Source organism: Triturus cristatus, chromosome 5_2 (assembly GCF_964204655.1).
Source record: "Triturus cristatus chromosome 5_2, aTriCri1.1, whole genome shotgun sequence".
NCBI lineage: Eukaryota > Metazoa > Chordata > Amphibia > Caudata > Salamandridae > Triturus > Triturus cristatus.
In genome coordinates, this window is record NC_140588.1 from 1,092,999,718 (window position 1) to 1,093,019,933 (window position 20,216).

The window sequence follows — 20,216 nt, forward strand, 5'->3', positions numbered from 1 at the left end:
TGACTGACGTTTGCCTGGGCAGTGGTTTGTGCGCATGGCACACAGGGATGTGTGCCATGTCGACTCTTCACTTTGTTCTGCACCAAGACACGCAGCCTGCAAAGGCAGTGTGTGTGTGTGTCAGGGTACAGGGCCTCTAAGGGTGGCACAATAAGTGCTGCAGCCCTTAGAGGTCTTCCCTGGTCACAGTGCCCTGGGTACCTGTGGTATCATTTACCAGGGACTGACCTGTGACCAGAGATGCCAATTGGGTTAGTTTTGGGGAACGAACACAGGCCCTGGGAACCTGATTGGCAGGGACCCAGGGCACACCAAGAAAAAGTGCATCAGTAGTCTGGCAAAAAGTGGGGGGGTTACTGCAACAGAAACCCACTTTCCTACACACCCCCCTCCCCTTAAACGAGAGTGGCCCGGTAAGGTGAAATCCGACCTCAAGACACCCCTGCATCTAGCCGCGCTTTGCCCTGGAGAGCAGAACCAGAGGTGCACCTACGTCCCCGAGCCCTCCACCTTACCTGCCCAGCTGTTGGTTCCTCCTCCAAGTCTTCTTGTGCTGAGCCTGCAGCTGAAAGCTAAAACCCCTTTGAAAACAGGGCACCCAACGCCAAACCAGCACCCTCCACCCAGCTGCCCCAGCGCTGCTGTGGTTTCACCTTTTGTGCTAAACCGGATCCCCTTTTGCCCTGAGCCTATCACCAGGAGCTTGGCTCCCACAACCTTGTGGCCTGCTTGCCAGCAGCCACCAACCGAAGGCCCCCTATCCCTCATTGGATAGCATTGGACCTAAGCACTCTGCACCCAGCCGCCCTAGTGCCGCTGAGGGTGTAACAAGAGTTTTTCCATGACCTTGGGGGGCCCCCGAGTCTACCCTCAGAACCTCAACTCCCACTACCAAATACTTTCCTCAAACCGATAACACGATGTCCGAGGCAAATGAGCTGTAGATCATATGCGTTAGCATAGATCGCCATCTGGTGTTTGGCTCGGATGTTTGCTCTTTGTTTTTCTTCAAAGAAGTCTTCCTTTTCACGAGGTAGGTGGTGACTCCTTACGATGATAGTGGGCATGGGCCTCAACTCCATCCCCAGATTGTTTTTTTTCTGCCATAGGGTTCGGATGTGTATTGCGCTGCTCCGGTTCGGGATCATGTTCTAACCTTTTCGACTCGCAATCCTTACCACTCAACGGTATTGTTTTCGATCGCGGTTTCCCTTTTGACGCGGGCCGTGAGGCTTACCCACGCCGACCACGCCAGCAACCTTGGAACGGACTCCATTTAAGAAATGCCCCGGGTGTGGTACTAAGTTTCCCCCCACAGACCTGCACGAGGTCTGTAACCTCTGCCTCTCCCAGGAGCACGAAGAAACCAACTGCAAGGCCTGTCACTCGTTCCAATTAAGAAAACAATGTGACCGTCGGGCTACTTGTCACGAGATGAGACACAGCACTAGTCCGGTGCCATATATCTTTGGAGAAGTCAGAATTCCAACCAGGCGCCAATGAACACATTCCCTTGTCTGAAGCCGACAACTCTGACATGGAAGAGGACTCGAACGTCACTCTGGCTCAACGAATTGTGAGTAACGAGCCCCAACTGCCCACAAAAACACCAAAGACTCTCGTTACACCTTCGCCTTTGGGCTCAGGTCGACACCGTGATACCATTTCAGACACCCCAATACCATTTCAGACACCCCGCCTTCGAGCCCAGCTATGAAACATAAAGACAAGTCTTGCAGCCCGGGATCAAGCTGACCCCATGCAGCTGCCGAACACACATCTTTGGCACCGAAACGCAAGGCTAAGCCTGACGCTCTGCCGTCTGCACTGAAGACCTCTTTGGCACCGAAAGATTGCCATAAACAGAAGGCTTCGGAGCCGATACCACCAAAACCAAAAGCTTCGGAACCGACACCGGCTAAACCCAAAGCATCGGAACCGAAACCAGTTAAAGAAACACCTTCGGAACCAAAACCAGCTAAAGAAAAGCCTTCGGATCCGAAAAAGAAAAAGTCAAGCCTTCCGAGCCAAAACATCCCGCACCGAACCGAAAAAGCACGGAAGCCCTCTTAAACAGATGCATATTGACCCAGAAACTGGAAAACTTCGAGCAACACTTATTTAAAAACGGAAGCTGGACCTCCCTGAAACTACCGCATACCTCTTGAGAAAAAGACATGGGTACTAACCCCTCTCCCCCTTACATACCTCCCTCTCCTCCATCTTTTAACCCAAATCTACTAATTCCACCAGCAAACTCAACACCACCATGTTTTTCACCTGTGCCACAGGATGATAATGATGGAGATGGGGATGGAGATGATAATGAGGACAATATTCCACAGGACTCAGACCCCTGGGATGATTATGATAAGTATCCGGATCATACTAATGAGCCCGATCTATATCCCTTCAGACCATCACCACCCGATGACAATATTGGTTTCGCACAGCTCATTAATAGAGCTGCTCAATGCCATGGGCTGGAAATGCATACTGATCCCTTCAACGAGGATTTGTTTTGTGGAAACCTTCGCTCCCTCCCAAAAAACCACAAATACTTTGCCCATTCTCAAAGGTATGCTAAAACACGCCAGCGAGGTATTCAAAGACCCGGTTGGAGCTAGAATACTTACACCAAGGGTAGACAAAAAATATAAAGCTGTTCCTACAGACCCAATTTACATCAGGGGTCAGGTACCTTTTAGATTCTCGTTTCAAATGCACGGAGAGGGCAAATTCTCAGACAGGTGACGCCCCTCCTCCTGACAAGAAGTTAAAAGTTATAAATGCATCAGGCAAGACAATCGCATCTCAAGCTGCCAATCATTGGCATATTGCCAATGCACAAGCTCTCCTGGCGCGTTATGCTAGAGCTCACTATGACGAGCTAGAAAAACTGATGCAACACTTTCCAGACCAATATAAGGCTAAAGCTCACGACCTCATTCAAGAGGGTAAGCTTATTACAAACGCTGCAGCTGATACCGCCTCGTGTGACATTAACACCAGCGTTTTGCTGCGCCGACACGCTTGGCTTTGAATCTCAGTATTCAAACAAGTACAATCAGCACTGCTTAATCAGCCATTTGATCAAGAACATCTTTTTGGCCCCACAGTCGATTTTTCATTGGAAAAAAGACACAGAGACTGCTAAATCCATGGGGGCATTACAACTACCTTCTAATAGAGGATCTTTTTGTCCCTCCTTTTATAGGGGTGGCTCAATGACCACTGCATCAGAAAGCACCTCCATGTCTTATTTTCGGGGAGGATACAGAGGGAATAACAATAGATGAAGAGGCAGAGGTAACTCCAGCCGCACTTCCCCTACCACCAAACAGTGACTTCCCTCCACTACTGTGAGAAAGTGCCCTCTTTCTTGCATGGTATGCCCCCACTTTTTGCTAAATTGCTGAATGTACTTTTACTGAGTGTACCCTGGACTCCTGCCAATCAGGTGCCCAGGGCCTATGTTCCTTCCTTAAACCACACAAACTCCCAATTGGCAAACCCTGGCCACATGTCAGCCCCTAGTAAATGGTACCCTAGGTACCCAGGGCCTTGTGACCAGGGAAGACCCCTAAGGTCTGCAGCACTGATTGTGCCACCCTTAGGGGCCCTGTACCCTTACACACACACACTGCCTTTGCAGGCTGAGTGTCTGGGTGCAGGACAAAATGAAGAGTCGACATGGCACACATCTGTGTGCCATGCCCAACACCCACACTGCCAAGACATATGTCAGTCACCCCTCTGGCTGGGTGCCTTATGCCCATGGTGTGGGAACAGGAGCAGGAGCCCTGTGCCCCTACAGTACCCAGGTCCATTCCCGGGCACTGTAAGTGCAGTGCTGCCATTTCAGAGTACATGGTGCTGAGAGCTCGTCAAACACGAGCTCCACAGCACCATAATGGCAACACTAAAGACTGGGAAGTTTGGTATCAAACTTCTCAGCACATTAAACCCACACTGATGCCAGTGTGAGATTTAATGTACCAAGCACCCCAGAGGGCATCTTAGAGATGCCCTCCTACAACTAACCTACAATCCACGTCTGCTCTGAGGCTGCCCAGGCTGCCACACAGCAGACACGTTGCTGGACCCCTGGGTGGGAGAGCCCCTGCTCTCCCGGGCCTGCAACAATGCACATCCTGGGTGAGGTGATAGATCTCCTCCCCCAGGATGAGCAAAGAGAAGCTTCAAAGGCCTGCCGCCTCTAGGAGTTTCCCCAGGCCACTGCGACCCCCCACTCTGGCGGGAAGCTTGGCCGGAAACCCCATACAAGGACAGGGGATGTGCCAGCCTGCCCACCCCACCCCTCAGGTGGGGGAGGCGAGGTGAAGCACATCTCCGGGCTCTCGCCATCTTGAAGATGGGAGGCCCTGCCCTATCAGGATTAGGCTACTGCACCCCTCCCACAGGAGAGGAGCAGGAAAGGGGGTGTACCCACCCCAGGACAAGGACCCATTGGTCCCTGGCCTTTACCTACCTATAACGCCCCTAAATCTAGTATTTAGGGGCACCCTGAACCTTCCTTCCCCAGATTCCAGATTCCGAAACTACAAGAAGAGCGAGAAGAAAAGAAGACCTGCTCTGCAGCTGCAAAGGAGAGGGAGACACCAACTGCTTTGGCCCCAGCCCTACCGGCCTGTCGACCTCGGACTTGCTCCTGCTCCAAACCCGGCATCTCTTGTGGCCAGCAACCTCAGAAACCCCGGAGGACCTGGCTACCTTTGGGACTCCCACGAGTAGAGGCTCTACTCAGAACCTACCTTTCACCCCTGGCAGCAGCCCGGAACCGCGAACCCAGCCCACTCTGCACTCGCCAAGCCTGGCCGGTGCGAACTAAACTCACGAGGACGACCCCACGGCGACTGTGACCCTGAGTCCGGCACCCAAGGACCCCCCTCGACTATCCTGAAGAAGCTTGCAGCCTCAGAACCTAGTGCCACCCCAACCGCGATCAACAAGAGGGTAAGATTTCCGACATCAAAAGGCACCCCTGCACCCGGCGCCCCACGGCCCTCTGTGCCCAATCCCGGGGTACCTACCTATCCTCCAACTACCCAACTTTTGCAGCGTGAATCTTTCTGGATTCACTATGCTGTGCATTATTCCGCGATCTTGTGGTTGGGTCCGGATTCGTAGTCTTTTCTTTGTTGTTTTTTTTGTTGTTTTTTTTTGTAGCCCAGGTGGGCGGCGACGACCACCATTTGGTGCACCTTCCGTGACGTCGTCGTGCTTCCTGCGGAAGTCCCACCTTTGGGGCGCCATCTTCAGATTCTTTTTTCCGCCGTTGGGTCTGGATCGTCATCGGGAAGCTCCAGAATTACAATCGAAGGAAGAAGAAAGAAAAGCGAGTTTCGTCGATAAATACTACGAAGATATCACAGGAAAGGAAGAGATTTCATCAGGAGCGCGAAGAAAGGAGGTTCAGCGCCCTTTTTCTTCGACGACCTTGGAGAATGCGCACTCAGAGGCCCTGAGCGCAATGGACAAGACGCCATTCAAGTTCTGCCCAAACTGCCACCACAAGTTCGCGCAGAAGGACCAGCATCCAGTCTGCAATCTCTGCCTACCGGTCGAACACCAGAGTAAGGACTGCAACGCCTGCTCAGTCTTCGTGCCGAAGACGCTCAGGGTGAGAGATCGGCAGAGAAGAGCCAACGCCAGCATGGATGGCAAGGGTAAGGCCCCGTCGCTCTACGATCTAGGCCTCTCCACGGACGATGAGGACAACGTCGCCGAGACAGCCGAAAACTTCACGGTCGTAGAGACCGACAAGAAAAAAGAAGACTAGGTAAGAGAATCGTCGAGCGCAAAACAGAAAATACCTCAAACACGAGGGTGACTCGAGAAAATCAGAGTCTAAGTCCACGAAGGGAGCCCCGGCGCCGAAAACTTCGACGACCAAAGGGGGAACCATGGACAAGAGGCAGAGCGGATCCTTCGAAAAGGACTCCCTGGTGCCGAAAGACGCCGAAAAGCAAGGGTCGTCGAAGACAACCCAGGAATCGGGGCGATGGACGCAGAAAGAACGGTCGACGTCGACGCAAGTTTCGTCAAAGACCCGCGGTCGACGCCAAAAGCATCTCCGAGATGGAGAATAAGAAGAGGCGGCTCGAGGCCGAAATGGAGAACATCCTTCAAAGGAAGAAGGAGTTCGACGCCAAGATGAAGGAATTCAAGATTCCAACGGTTTCATCGACGGACGTCGTCGAGGTCGAGGACGAATTCGACACCGAGGGCCTCACGAGGGATCTCGAAGAGGAAGACGACACCTATTATGACGGCGAAGCCGAGGAAGACCAGCAGTCGTTCTACGGCTCGGCGCCAATCTACCAGCCACGACATCGAATGGCAGGATCTCGACACCGAAAACCCGGAGGAGCCCGTGGACACGTACCCTTCGAGGCCTTCGCCACCCGACGACATCGGGGTGTACAATATGGTGGTCAGGAGCGCAGCGACAGCCTTCGGCGTCAAACTCGACGAAGAGAAGCCGAAAGCAGATTTCCTGCTCGAGACCCTGCTCCCCATCCAGACGAGGAGCCAGTTCCTCCCCATGCTACAAAGTGTGATGAATCAGGGGAGAGAAGCCTTCAAGGAACCGGCGACCTGCCGGTCGATCACGCCCAGGACTGAGAAGAAGTATAAGCACTCTTCCCTGGACCCCCCTTACATCAAGGGCAGCGTGACCGCCGACTCCATCATAGCTTCCACGGCCAGGAGAAGGGCCAATGTACCAGCAACTTCGGGCCCACCACCTGATAAAGAGAGCAGGAGGATAGACCTCACTGGAAGAAAGGTCGAGAGGAACGCCGCAATGCGCTGGCGCATGGCGAATTCAAACGCACTCCTCAATAGACACCAGTACCAGCACTGGGACGAGATGGGGGAGATAGTAAAGCACCTCCCCGAAGAATACCGCCAGAGAGCCTCACACCTGGTAGACGAAGGCAAAAACATCGCCAACTCCTGTATAAAGACGGCGTTGGACGGGGCAGAGACTTCAGCAAGACTCATGGCCATAGGGGTCACCGAGAGAAGGCATGCATGGCTAAGAATCTCGGGATTCAAATCGGAGGTGCAGAACAACATCCTTAGCACCCCCTTCAATGGAGAGACACTGTTCGGAGCAACAGTAGACGAGAAGCTCACCCAGCTGAAAAAAGAAAACGAAACGGCGAGGTCCATGGGGGCCCTACAGCTGAGGGGAATGAGGCGAGGCAATCCCTCGGAGACCCTACGGTAGGGGAGGAAGCCAGCAGGGGGCGTCGCACCAGACGTTCCAGCAGGGACAGCAGGGTGAAAGTCACGGACAAGGTCAACAGAAGCAAAACTGGCAGTACCAACCTCGGGGCCAGTCCTTTCGCGGGAGAGGGAACGGACGTGGCCAGAGGAGGAGAGGGGGGGGACCAGCCCTCATCAAAGTGACAATGCACTCAAGAGGACGCCTACCCTCGACATTCCCCCAAGGGTGAGGCGCGAAACAGTAACATCGGGGGGGAGAGAAGGATCAAAGGCCTACGAGCATGCAACACCAGTAGGCGGAAGGCTGAGGTTCTACCTTCACGAGTGGCGGCGTATAACCACAGACAAGTGGATACTGAACATCATGCAGTACGGATACTGCGTAGATTTGGAGAAAAGACCGCCAAACAGGAAGCCAAAGGGAAGGCAGAGATCGGCTCAAGAACTGGGCCTACTCAGAGAAGAAACACGGAAACTTCTAGAAAAGAGAGCCATAGAGGCAGTGCCGTTCAGAGAACTCAACAAGGGGGTCTACTCAAACTACTTCGTGGTCCCGAAAGTAGACGGAAACCTCAGACCCATCCTGGACCTGCGATACCTAAACAAGTTCATCAGAACACAAAGGTTCAAAATGACTTCGCTGCAGGAGGTACTGCCCCAAATAAGACACGGGGACTTCATGGTCACCGTGGACCTCAAGGATGCCTACCTGCACATCCCAATAAACAGAAGACACAAGGGCCTTCTAAGGTTCAACATCGACCAGGAACACTACCAGTTCACAACCCTGGCCTTCGGATTAAGATCGGCGCCAAGGGTTTTTACAAAATGCCTGTCGGCGGTCGCGGCCCACCTACGAAGGCAGGGGATCCACGTCTACCCCTACATAGACGACTGGCTGGTCAAGGCAAACTCACGCGAGAGGCACGCAACACGCGTAACAGACACTCTCACGAATCTGGGGTTCTCGATTCACTGGGGGAAGTAATCGCTGGAACCGGAGCAGGTGAAGATTTTCCTGGGGGCAAAAATCAACTCCCTAAACAGTACAGTGGTACCCAGCGACAGGAGGACAGATGCCCTACTGAAGGAGACGCGGCTCTACCAGAAGGGGCGAGCTCTGACAGTGAGGTCAGTGAGCAAGATGATTGGGATGATGGCGTCGTGTATCCAGCTGGTGCCGAATGTACGCCTGCACATGAGACCATTCCAGGAATGGCTGCAACAGCAATGGTCACAAGCAAACGGCAGTTGGGAGGATCTAGTGGTTGTTACGCACGCAGTGCAGGAGGAGATAACTTGGTGGAACAGAGACAACATGACAGCAGGGAGAAGCCTGACACCACCAAACCCAACAATGACCATTACCACGGACGCATCGCAACAGGGATGGGGAGCGCACATGGACAACCTCTGAGTGAGGGGTCTGTGGGCTCCAGCAGATGCGGTTCGCCATATCAATTACCTCGAGTTGAAGACAATCCTGCTAGCCCTGAAGGCATTCCAGAGGCACCTGTACAACCAGAGGGTGTTGGTTCAAACAGACAACACCACGGCAATGTTCTACATCAACAAACAGGGGGGGGACACAGTCGTTCCCTCTCTCCTCTCTGGCTCAGGAGATTTGGAGATGGGCCATACCTCTCAGGATAGATCTACTGGCAATTCACCTACCGGGGAAGGACAATGTGGAGGCAGACTGGCTGAGCAGGCAGACCTCGGCATCGCACGAGTGGGAGCTCAATGGACAGGAAACGGAGAAGCTTTTCCGGAGATAAGGAACTCCCACAATAGACCTATTTGCAACACGCCAAAATGCAAAATGCCGAAGCTTCGCGTCCAGGCAACCAGATCAGCAATCCCAGGGAAATGCCCTATGGATAAGCTGGTCGAGGACATTTGCCTACGCCTTTCCACCGATACCCCTGTTGCACAGAGTGCTCGACAAGTGCAGAACCAGCAACATGACTCTGATCCTAGTGGCTCCGCAGTGGGCAAGGCAGACATGGTTCTCACAAATTCAAGAAATGGCACAAGGCAATCCATACAGGTTCGAGAGGAGGAAGGACCTGCTCTCAATGCAAAACGGAGAGGTCCTGCATCCAAAGCCAGAGACCCTCAACCTGGCGGCATGGCTCCTGAAGACCTAGAGTTCGCACACCTAAGATTGCCTCAGAGCACTATGCGAGTGCTACGGGAGGCAAGGAAACCAACTACACGAAAATGCTACAGCGCAAAATGGAAGAGATTCACTGTGTGTTGCAGGAAAAAGGGCCTGCAAAACAGAATGACAAGGGACTCAACAGTGCTGAGGTACCTCACACACCTTCTAAAGAGTAACCTCTGCTCGAGCTCCCTAAGGGTACACCTGGCGGCGATCGTTGCCTACACCAGAGGTGAAAAGGGTGGAAGTTTCTTCACCTCGCAGGTGGTGAAGAGATTCATGGAAGGAGCCAAAAGAATGGCCCCTCCGAAAAGGTTGCCGCCGCCGGCATGGAATCTAAACGTGGTTCTGACGGAGCTCATGAAGGCACCGTTTGAACCCATTCACAAGGCCACACTGCAAATGTTGACGATGAAAACGGCCTTTCTAGTGGCCATAACCTCACTACGCAGGGTGAGCGAGCTTCAAGCACTAACGCTACAGGAACCCTACATTCAAATTCACAAGGACAGGATAGTCCTGAGGACGGACCCACACTTCATGCCCAAGGTGGTGTCAGCGTTCCACATGAATCAGAGTATTCAGATACCAAGTTTCTTCCAAAACCCGACTTCTAACGCAGAAAAGGCCCTGCACACCCTCGACGCAAGAAGAGCGGTGATGCACTACATTGAGAGAACCAAGGAACTCAGGAAGTCGAAGCAGCTGTTTGTGTCCTTTGCTACTAGCTTCATGGGTAGGCCAGTGACTAAGGGCACCATCGCTAGGTGGATTGCCCTCACTATTCAATTCTGCCACAAACAGGCTGGACAGGAGCTAGCGGAGGGGCCCCAGGCTCACTCCACAAGGAAGAAGGGGGCCACCGTTGCCTTCCTGGCGAACACACCCATCCAGGACATATGTCTCGAGGCAACTTGGGCATCCGTGCACACGTTCACGAAACAATACTGCGTGGACATTCAGATGAACAAGGAAGCGCAGGTTGGACAGAAGGTGCTTCAACACAATTTCAACGACCAACGCTCATCTTCCACCCAGCCGCCACAAAATTAGGAAAACCGCTACAAAGTCTATGCACAGCATAGTGAATCCAGAAAGATTCACGCTGCAAAATGAATAGTTTCTTACCTGTCGGTGTAGTTTTGCAGCTTGAAGATCTTTCTGGATTCACTAGCGAACCCACCCACCTCCGCCCGGAAGATGAGGCTGGAGGAAGAGGGGGTGAAATGGAAAAGATCAAAGAAATGAAAACGTACAGTAAAATGGACAAGAAGGATTAATCAATCGCCTAGGGTTTAAAAAAAAAAAAGGAAAGGAAAAAAGAACCCGAAGATGGCGCCCCAAAGGTGGGACTTCCGCAGGAAGCACGACGACGTCACGGAAGGTGCACCAAATGGTGGTCGTCGCCGCCCACCTGGGCTACAAAAAAAAAAAAAAAAAAGAAAAGACTACGAATCCGGACCCAACCACAAGATCGCGGAATAATGCACAGCATAGTGAATCCAGAAAGATCTTCAAGCTGCAAAACTACACCGACAGGTAAAGTATTCGTTACCCTCGAAGTGGTGGTGGCACCCGAAGAGTCCTCGTCCCCGAGCCTGCAGTCTTTTTCCAATCCGGAGATTTCCCATAGAAATCAATTGAGCGCCCGACGGCTCAAAAAAACCCTGCAGCCAGCCGCCCGAGTGTCCCTGGCAGTGAAAACTCTACTCTAACCTACTTCCCCACTTGCCCTGAGCAAGTGACCAGGAGCTCAGCTCCCATAGCCGCGTGGCTTGCCCGACAGCAGCCACCAACCCAGGCCCCCCTATCCCTCATAGGATAACATTGGGCCTAACTCTCTCTGCACCCGGCCGTCCTGAAACCGCTGAGGGTGAACTGACTCTACCTACCTGACACTGGGGGACCCCTGAGTCTATGCCCAGAACTTCAACTCTGCCAGTCGAGTACTTACCCTTAAACCGCTAACTTCATTTTCCTCATAGGGTAACATTGACTGGCTTTTTCTTCAAAAATCTTCTAAGTGTGAACTTTTCAAAACTGCAAATATTCACCAAAAATCAGCCAAGTGACAAAAAAGAATTTACTCACCTGCTCCTAGGTGAGCTCCCAGTGCTGGATCTTGGTGCCCAGCCCTGACTCTGAAAAGTGTCCACAACTATACTTACCTCTAACCCATTTTTCTCCCATAGGAAACCATTGTCTGCTTTTCTGTGAAATTTCTTCTAAGTGTCTACTTTTGCAAATTTGAAATATTCTTCTAAAATCGTACCATTTCTGCAAACGAAATTACTTACCTGTTTTTTATAAGGACCCCAGTCCTGGGTCTAGGTACCCAGTCCTGGATTACTAAAGTAACGATAAAGTACTCTACCTGCAATTTGAATTTCTTGCCATAGAGTTCCATTGAATGTTTTCCTTGAAATATTTTCTAAGTGCTAACTTTTGAAATAGCTAAATATTATTTAAAAATCATTAGTTATTAAGTCGACTTTCATCACTTGATTCTGAATACTGACCCAGGGCTGGAACTAGGAGCCAGACCTGGAATTCCAAAAGTAATCTGAAAAGTAATTTATTACAAATAACCTGAATTTACCATTGAGCTCAATGCATTGTTATGTTTAGGAAATAGGATTGTTTATTGCAACCAACTGTGACTGTTTACAAAAATGTATTGCTCAAGACACAAGTATTTATATTCAACCTCTCATTCTGAGAAAGTATATTTTTATCCCCTTTGTGGTTCTAAAAATAAAACAAGCATATATTTTATATATATAAACCATTGGCCTAGAGTTCAGTTATTGAGTGTGTGAAACCATTTGCTGACTGAGTGTGTACAATAAATGCTTTACACTGTCCTCTGGTACTGCCTTACTGCTCGACCAAGCTACCACTTTTGAGAGTAAGGTCATACCTAACTTTGACCTCTATCAGCCTCTGGGGGACTGTGGACTCTGTACACCCTGTACCTATTAGGGAACAGTATATACAGAGCCACTTTCTCACAGTTATTGCCTGGAACTTGCCTCCACTCCACCAAACATTCCTCCCAAACATGGTGCGATGTCCTCAGAACATCTCACCCTCCTAAAACAATAAGTTTTCTCCCGGTTACAAAAACATGCAATAGAACCAGTCCCTTTAGTTGACCAGGGGTTTACTCACTCTATTTTCTAATCCCAAAGAAGGACGGCGCTCTCAGACCAATACTGGACCTCAGACAGGTAAATCTCTACATTCAATCCAATCATTTACACATGGTCACCCTCCAAAAGGTGCTACCATTGATTCAGCAAGGCGACTTTCTTTCCACTTTGGATCTAAAGGACGCCTACCTCCACATTCCCATTCAGCCCGCTCACAGGAATTATCTCAGGTTTGTGGTGGATGGTCAACACTACCAGTTCAAAGCCCCTCCCATTCTGGGTAACCACAGCACCCAGTTTTCACCAAGTGTCTAGCAGTAGTTGCAGCTCACTTAAGACAACACATTCACGTGTTTCCTTATCTGGAAGATTGGCTCATAAAAGCCAAATCACAACAAAGCTGTGTTCAACACACCCACAAAAGAATTCAGTTTCTTCACCGCTTGGGATTTCACAGTAAACCTCACCAAATCCCAGCCCCAACCGTCCAACACACAAGTATATCTAGGAGCTATAATAGACACTTGCAAAGCTCTAGCATACCCCAACCCAATCAGGATACGCAACATACAAGCTCTAATATCACAATTTCAACCTGAACACTCATTACCAGCTCGAGTGTTCATGTAATTAATATGAATAATGGCCTCTTGCATTCTAATAGTCACTTATGCAAGACTCCAGATGCGTCCTCTGCAGGAATGCTTAGCACGTCAGTGGAACCAGGCTCAAGGCCAGTTGACAAATCTGGTGTTGGTAGACAGCTGCACCCATCGCTCTCCGCAATGGTGGAACACACAACCTTTCCAAAGGGCGGCCGTTCCTCGACCCGGTTCCACAGATAGTGCTAACAGCAGACACATGGCTCACCGGCTGGGGAGCTCATCTACAAAATCATACCATTCAGGGTCTGTGGACCCCACAACAAAAACTGTTCCACATAAACTACAATTTTTCTAGCATTTAAAGCCTTCAAGTCCATCTTCTACACAAAGCTGTCCTAGTTTGTGCAAACATGACAGCAATGTACTATATACAAAAGCAAGGAGGTACACACTCCCTACAGCTCTTGCGTCTAGCTCAAAACATATGGAGATGGGCCATTCCTCAAAAGAGAGATCTCCTTGCGGAACACCTTCCAGGAATAGACAATCCGATTGAAGATCTGCTCAGTCAGCGACAACAGATCCATGAATGAGTTACAGCAAGTTCTCCTTCCATTCTTTCAAATGTGGGGCTACCCAGAAATAGATCTGTTCGCCACAAACAAACGCAAAATGTCCAAACTTCGCATCCAGGTATCCACACCCAATATCTAAAGGCAATGTGCTATCGATAAACGTGTCCGGAGCATTTGCTTACGCTTTTCTGCCTCTCCCACTCATTCCATGAGTGGTTCGGAAGCTCCAACAGCATTCACTCAAAATTATCCTGGTTGCACCCACATGGGCTCGACAACGTGGTTCACAACCCTGTTGGAACTATCTGTAGTTCCTTGTCAAAAACTACACCAATCACCCAAGCTTCTCACTCAAAACCATGGAGAGAAGACATCCAGATCCCAATCAACTCAACCTTGCGATCTGGCACCTGAGATCATAGTTTGGCTACCTTAATCTCCCGCCAGACTGTATGAACGTCATTAAAGAGGCTAGACGTCCTACCACAAGAACATGCTATGCAGCAAAGTGGAAACTATTTGAATTTACTGTTCAAACCATCAAATCCATCCACTAGATGCTTCTATTCAAAACATAATTTGCTATCTCTTACACATTCAATGCTGTAACTTGGCATACACATCTATACGATTGCATCTCACTGCAATAGCTGCTTATCTACAAAACAGACACTTGTCTTTGTTTAGAGTGCCCACTATCAAAGCATTCATGGAAGGACTCGGGAGAATCATTCCCCCTAGAGTTCCACCCTCTCCAGTTTGGAACCTTAATATCGTCCTTACGAGACTCATGGGTCTACCGTTTGAACCTATGCACAAATGTGAACTACAGCTCCTCACTTGGAAGGTAGCCTTTCTTATAGCAATCACATCTCTTAGAAGAGTTGATGAGCTCCAGGCACTAGCCATACAAGAACCATTTTTGCAAATTCATCACAATATAGTGGTTCTTAGGACTAATCCAACATTTTTACCTGAAGTTGTTTCTGCCTTTCACCTTAGTCTGTTGAACTACCAGTGTTTTTCCCTCAACCAGACTCCGTGGCAGAACGTGCTCTTCACACACTAGATGTTAAAAGGGCAATAGTTTATTACATTAAATGAACAAAATCTTTAGGAAAACCAAAAAACGTTGTTGCTTTTTCACCACCACATATGGGCAATCCCATTTAAAGAAAACTGGTATTGCACGATGGATAGTTAAATTCATCCAACTATGCTACATCAAAGCTAAACGCACATTAACTATTCCCCTAGAGCGCATTCCACTTGCAAGCTAGGGGCTTCTATGGCGGCATTCGGGAATATACCCTTGGATGACATCTGCAAAGCTGCTACTTGGTCTACACCTCACAACTTCACAAAACACTACTGTGTAGATGTGCATGCAAAACAACAAGCTAGTGTGTGCCATGCTGTCTTAAGAACACTTTTTCAAAATACTGCAGCAGATGGTCAGCCACCAAAGGGAAGATAACTGCTGTATAGTCTATGCTAACGCATATGATCTACAGCTCATATGCCTAGAACAGAAAATGCTACTTACCCAGTATGCATTTGTTCTTTGCCTTTAGAGCTGTAGATTCATATGCACCCACCCGCCTCCCCGGGTACCTTTATCTGCTGCAGTATTATATTACTTGGATACAATACACATGAACATCCTTTTCTATTCTTACTAACTCCATCACCCTTTATGGCAAAAACAATCTAAGTATGGAGTTGATGCCCATGCGCACTATCATTGTAAGGAGGAGTCACCTACCTCGTGACTAGGAAGACTTCCTCGAAGAAAAATTAAGTCCAAACATCCGAGCCCGACACCAGATGGCGATCTGTTTTAACGCATATGAATCTACAGCTCTACATGCCAAGAACAGATGCATACTGGGTAAGTAACATTTTCCTTTCTTCCATGGGACAACATTGACTATTTTTCTTGGAAAAATTTCAGTGTGGCGTTTGAAAACCTCAAAGAAATTCTTTAAAATTGTACTATTTAACCAAAACGATTTTACTTACCTGTTTACAGGAAATGTCTGAGTAGTATCCAGGTATACTACTGAGTAAAATAAGTAATCTAAAAAGTAGCTTGCCTGTTATTTTGCTGAAAAGCCCATTCAAGTCTATGTACTGTATTTGCAAAGTATTGCCTTTTTCTGCAACCATACTGTAAGTCAAAACAAACTGCATATGTAATTACAATTCAAACTGTTAACAAACTGCATTACTACTGTAAAGTGTTTATTGCCGACCTGTGCCAGACTTGCTTGGTTCTAGAAAATAAAAGAATACTTTTATACAAAAACAATTGGTCTGAAGTTCACTCTTTGTGTGTGTGAATTCATCTGCTGACTGTGTACAACAAATGCTTAACACGGTCCTCTGATACTGCCTTACTGTTCGACCACACTACCACAAATAGAGAGTAAGGTTCTATCTAACTTTGCCTCTGCCTTCCTTTTGGGTTCCACTGGACTCTGTGCACACTATACCTCACTTTGGTATAGTATATGCAGAGCCAGCTTCCTACAACTTTGTGCTTCTCAATAGGACTGAACGGTGGGGTTACTCTTGAGTGTTGAACTGTCTGGTACTACAACAAAAGTAACCTATTGCCTTTTCAAGAGTTAATCTGCTTACAAATGTCCTGTGTTGCTTCGACTGTGTTGGGAGGGTTTCATGCCAAACCAGAAAGGTAATCTTGAAGTAATCAAACAGTAATTTCAAGTGTTTTGAACAGTTCACCAATTGTTTTCTCAATTGCAAAAGTAATCTAAATGTTCCTACCAGACCACTATTCACTGTCCTTTGAAAAGTAACATTGTATGAAGAGTTTAACTTAACTACAACTAAGTAAATCTTGGTTCTAGAAATAAAATAGCAAAATAACATTTTCTACAAACAATTGGTCTGGATTCAGTCTTTTAGTGTGTGACATTTCCTGCCTGTGTTTGTACAATAAATGCTTAACATTTCCCTCTGATAAGCCTGACTGCTCAACCACACTACCACAAAATAGAGCATGGTATTTTCTACTTTAGCCTCTGCTATACCTTTGGGGTTCCACTGGACTCTGTGCACACTATAGTTTACTTTGGTATATATGCAGAATACGTTTCATACAGCATTTAAGAGGAGTCTCTAAGATCTCCAGATTTTATGGGAAGGGGAAGATGTATGTTTAAAGTACACATATAAAATGCTTTTTACTGCTTCCACCTGGACGGAATCTGAAGAAATTTGATATATATCGAACATTGTCAACTACGACAGGGAAAGGACAAGCTCTGGCAATCTTGGGGGGAAACTTTAAAGCATTGACATCTGTTGCTGAGAAACAAATCAAAGCTCATTGTTGCATTTGAATCTGTGAAGGATCCAATGCCGGAGGACTGAAATAGATAGCTTGGGTTGTGCCCCTTTAACGCAATATAAGCCTTTCTTTATTATACAATGCCCTTTCCACCTGCAGGTCTTGCACATTCAAGGTGTCACTCTTAGACTCTAGTCGCGATACTCATCTTTTGATTTTTTTTTCTTTTTCTTTCCAGTTCTGCCTACCTTACTGACCCACCCATTAATTCCTTCCCTTGCAGGCCATGTGGTTGGGTTACCCAGGAACCAGCGGGGCTCCTTTCATGGATTACATCATCACTGACAAGGAAACGTCGCCCATTGAAGTGGCAGAGCAGTATTCTGAGAAGCTGGCGTACATGCCAAACACCTTCTTCATTGGTGACCATGCCAACATGTTTCCACATCTAAAGGTAATCTCCTCCATGAGGGAATCATCTGGCCTTTGTTTTATAGGGTGCATGCATCATTGGCTGGTGTTTACTGACTGGAAGGTTAATCTTGGGCTGATGTCTCAATTTGCAGAAAAAAGCAGTGATCGATTTCAAATCTAATGGCCATATTTATGACAACCGCATCGTTCTAAATGGCATTGACCTGAAGGTGTTCCTGGACAGCTTGCCAGATGTGAAAATGGTGAAGGTAAGTCACCTCTGTATGAGCTGCTGATTCTCAGAGGCAAGTACAGATTCATGAGCAGTCTCTAATTCTCACATTCCATTCCTCAGATGAAATGCCCCGATGGTGGTGACAATTCAGACAGCAACTCTGCTCTCAGCATGCCAGTGATCCCCATGAACACCATTGCTGAGGCAATTATTGAAATGATCAACCGTGGACAGATTCAGATAACCATTAACGGCTTCAATATCAGCAATGGATTGGCAACTACACAGGTAAAACGGAAATAAACCCTTCATTGGATATTATATGGTGACTATGCTCTGTTGGGACAAGAATATAGATGATTTTACTGTAGCTGCTTCCATCCATATGTGGATGAAGAGGGTGAAATTTGGTAGCAGAGACATAGCCTGCGAGTCATGTAAAGGTACTGAAGTGATCTGATGAGTGGTTTGGTACTGTCCGGCATTATATAAAAGGATAATCTAAAGATATGTAGAGACCAGCAGCCAGTGCAAGACGCACCTTAAGAATTGAGAGCAGTGCAGCTGTAACCAAGATAAGGCCTTTGATGTGAAAAGCATATGAAAGTATAAAATGCTACCAGAAATGGGAACTTTGGAGAACTTAAGTGACATTTGCTTTTGTTTGTATGCTGTACACATAGGTAATCTGTTTTATCTTATGTATATAAATTGCAACACTTGTGGAACCACATTGCACTAAGTCATCCTGTGCCCTGGGCACCTCCAACTTTTGCTGACTGGTACTGGTGGTAACTGACTCCGGACCCTGGGCTCTGCCTAGCCATGGCCAGTGCTATGCTGAAAACAATTAGAATACAGTGAAAACACCTACATACACTAGGGTACACTAAGGGTTGGGGTACCCCTATGATTAGCATGACCTACCCCATAGGGCCCTATTACATAATAGGGCAGGGGGATTGAAACTACCTCTGTCCCTAGTATCAAATGGGGCATGGTAATTTAGAGGCCAGCAGCAATTTTCTGCACTTGCATGTGTGCACTGCTGAGCCTGAGGTCAGTTTAAAAGTAGCCCTGTGTGAGAAAGTGCCCTCTTTCTTGCATGTTATGCCCCCACATTTTGCTGAATTGCTGATGTACGTTGACTGTGCCCTGGGCTCCTGCCAATCAGGTACCCAGGGCCTGTGTTCCTTCCCTAAAACTGCATTGAAGCCTAAACCCAATTGGCGTCTCTGGCCACATGTCAGCCCCTGGTAAATGGTACCATAAGTACCCAGGGCACTGTGACCAGAGAAGGCCCCTAAGGGCTGCAGCACGTATTGTGCCACCCTTAGAGGCCCTGTACCCTGACACACTGCCTCTGCAGGCTGAGTGTCTGGGTGCAGAACGAAACAGACAACATGGCACACATCCCGGTGTGCCATGCCCACAAACCACTGCCCTGGTATAAATCAGTCACCCCTCTAGCTTGGTGCCCTATGCCAGTGGTGAGGGTACAGGTGCATGAGCCCTGTGCCCCTACAGTGCCCAGGTCCATTCCTGGGCCCTGTAAGTGCAGTGTTGCCATTAAGAGTATATGGTGCTGGGAGGTTGTCATTACGAACTCCACAGCACCATAATGGCTGCACTGAAGACTGGAAAGTTGGTTATCAAACTTCTCAGCACATTAAACCTACACTGATGCCAGTGTGGTATTTAATGTAAAATGCACGACAGAGGGCATCTTAGAGATACCCCCTGAAACTAACCAACAACCAGCGTCCTGACTGAGAGGCTGCCACCCAGCGGACCTGTTGCTGAACCCCTGGGTAGAGAGCCATCTGCTCTCCTGGGTCTGCAACAATGCACATCCTGGATGAGGTGCTAGGCCTCCTCCCCCAGGATGGGCAGGGGAAGCTTCAAAGGCATGCCGCCTTTGTGAGCTTCTCCAGGCCACTTGTTGTACTCAGCAACTGGCCCCCACTGGTTCTCACCCCCACTCTGGCGGGAAGATCGGCAGGAAAACCCAAGTTAGGAAAGGGGGTGTGCCAGCCTCTGCCAGCCCCACCCCTCAGGTGGGGGAGGCAAGGTGAAGCACAACTCTGGCTCTCGCCATCTTGAAGATGGGAAGCCCTACCCAATCATGACTAGGCTCCTTCCCCCCTCCCACTGGAGAGTGGCAGGATAGGGGGTATACCCACCGCAGGGAAGGGACCCATTGGTCTCTGCCCTTTCCCTACCTGTAACGCCCCTAAATTTTGTATTTTGGGGCACCCTGAACCTTCCTTCCTCAGATCCCGTTTCCGGAACAAGAAGAAGAAAGAAGACCTGCCGTGCAGCTGCTAACAAGAGGACGACACCAACAGACTTGGCCCCAGTTCTACAGGCCTGTCGAACCTGCTCCTGCTAAAATCCGGCGTCTCCAGTGGTCAACAACCTCAAACCCCGGAGGACCTGACTGCCTTGCTCATCTAAAGACTGGGACTCCCACGAGGAGTGGTTCTGCTCAAGCAAGC

The 20,216-nt window shown here is 48.8% G+C and overlaps 1 protein-coding gene across 4 annotated transcripts in view; it reads left to right on the forward strand.

Moving 5' to 3' along the window:
• The window catches only part of OGT (O-linked N-acetylglucosamine (GlcNAc) transferase), a 668,897-nt gene that overhangs the window by 494,777 nt on the left and 153,904 nt on the right, over positions 1–20,216 (forward strand). For all 4 annotated transcript variants that reach the window (XM_085608464.1, XM_085608465.1, XM_085608463.1 and 1 more), the window contains exons 16-18: positions 17,353–17,523; positions 17,636–17,752; positions 17,839–18,006. In XM_085608464.1, coding sequence (XP_085464590.1) covers positions 17,353–17,523; positions 17,636–17,752; positions 17,839–18,006 — 456 coding nt within the window. The remainder of the gene's footprint in view (positions 1–17,352; positions 17,524–17,635; positions 17,753–17,838; positions 18,007–20,216) is intronic.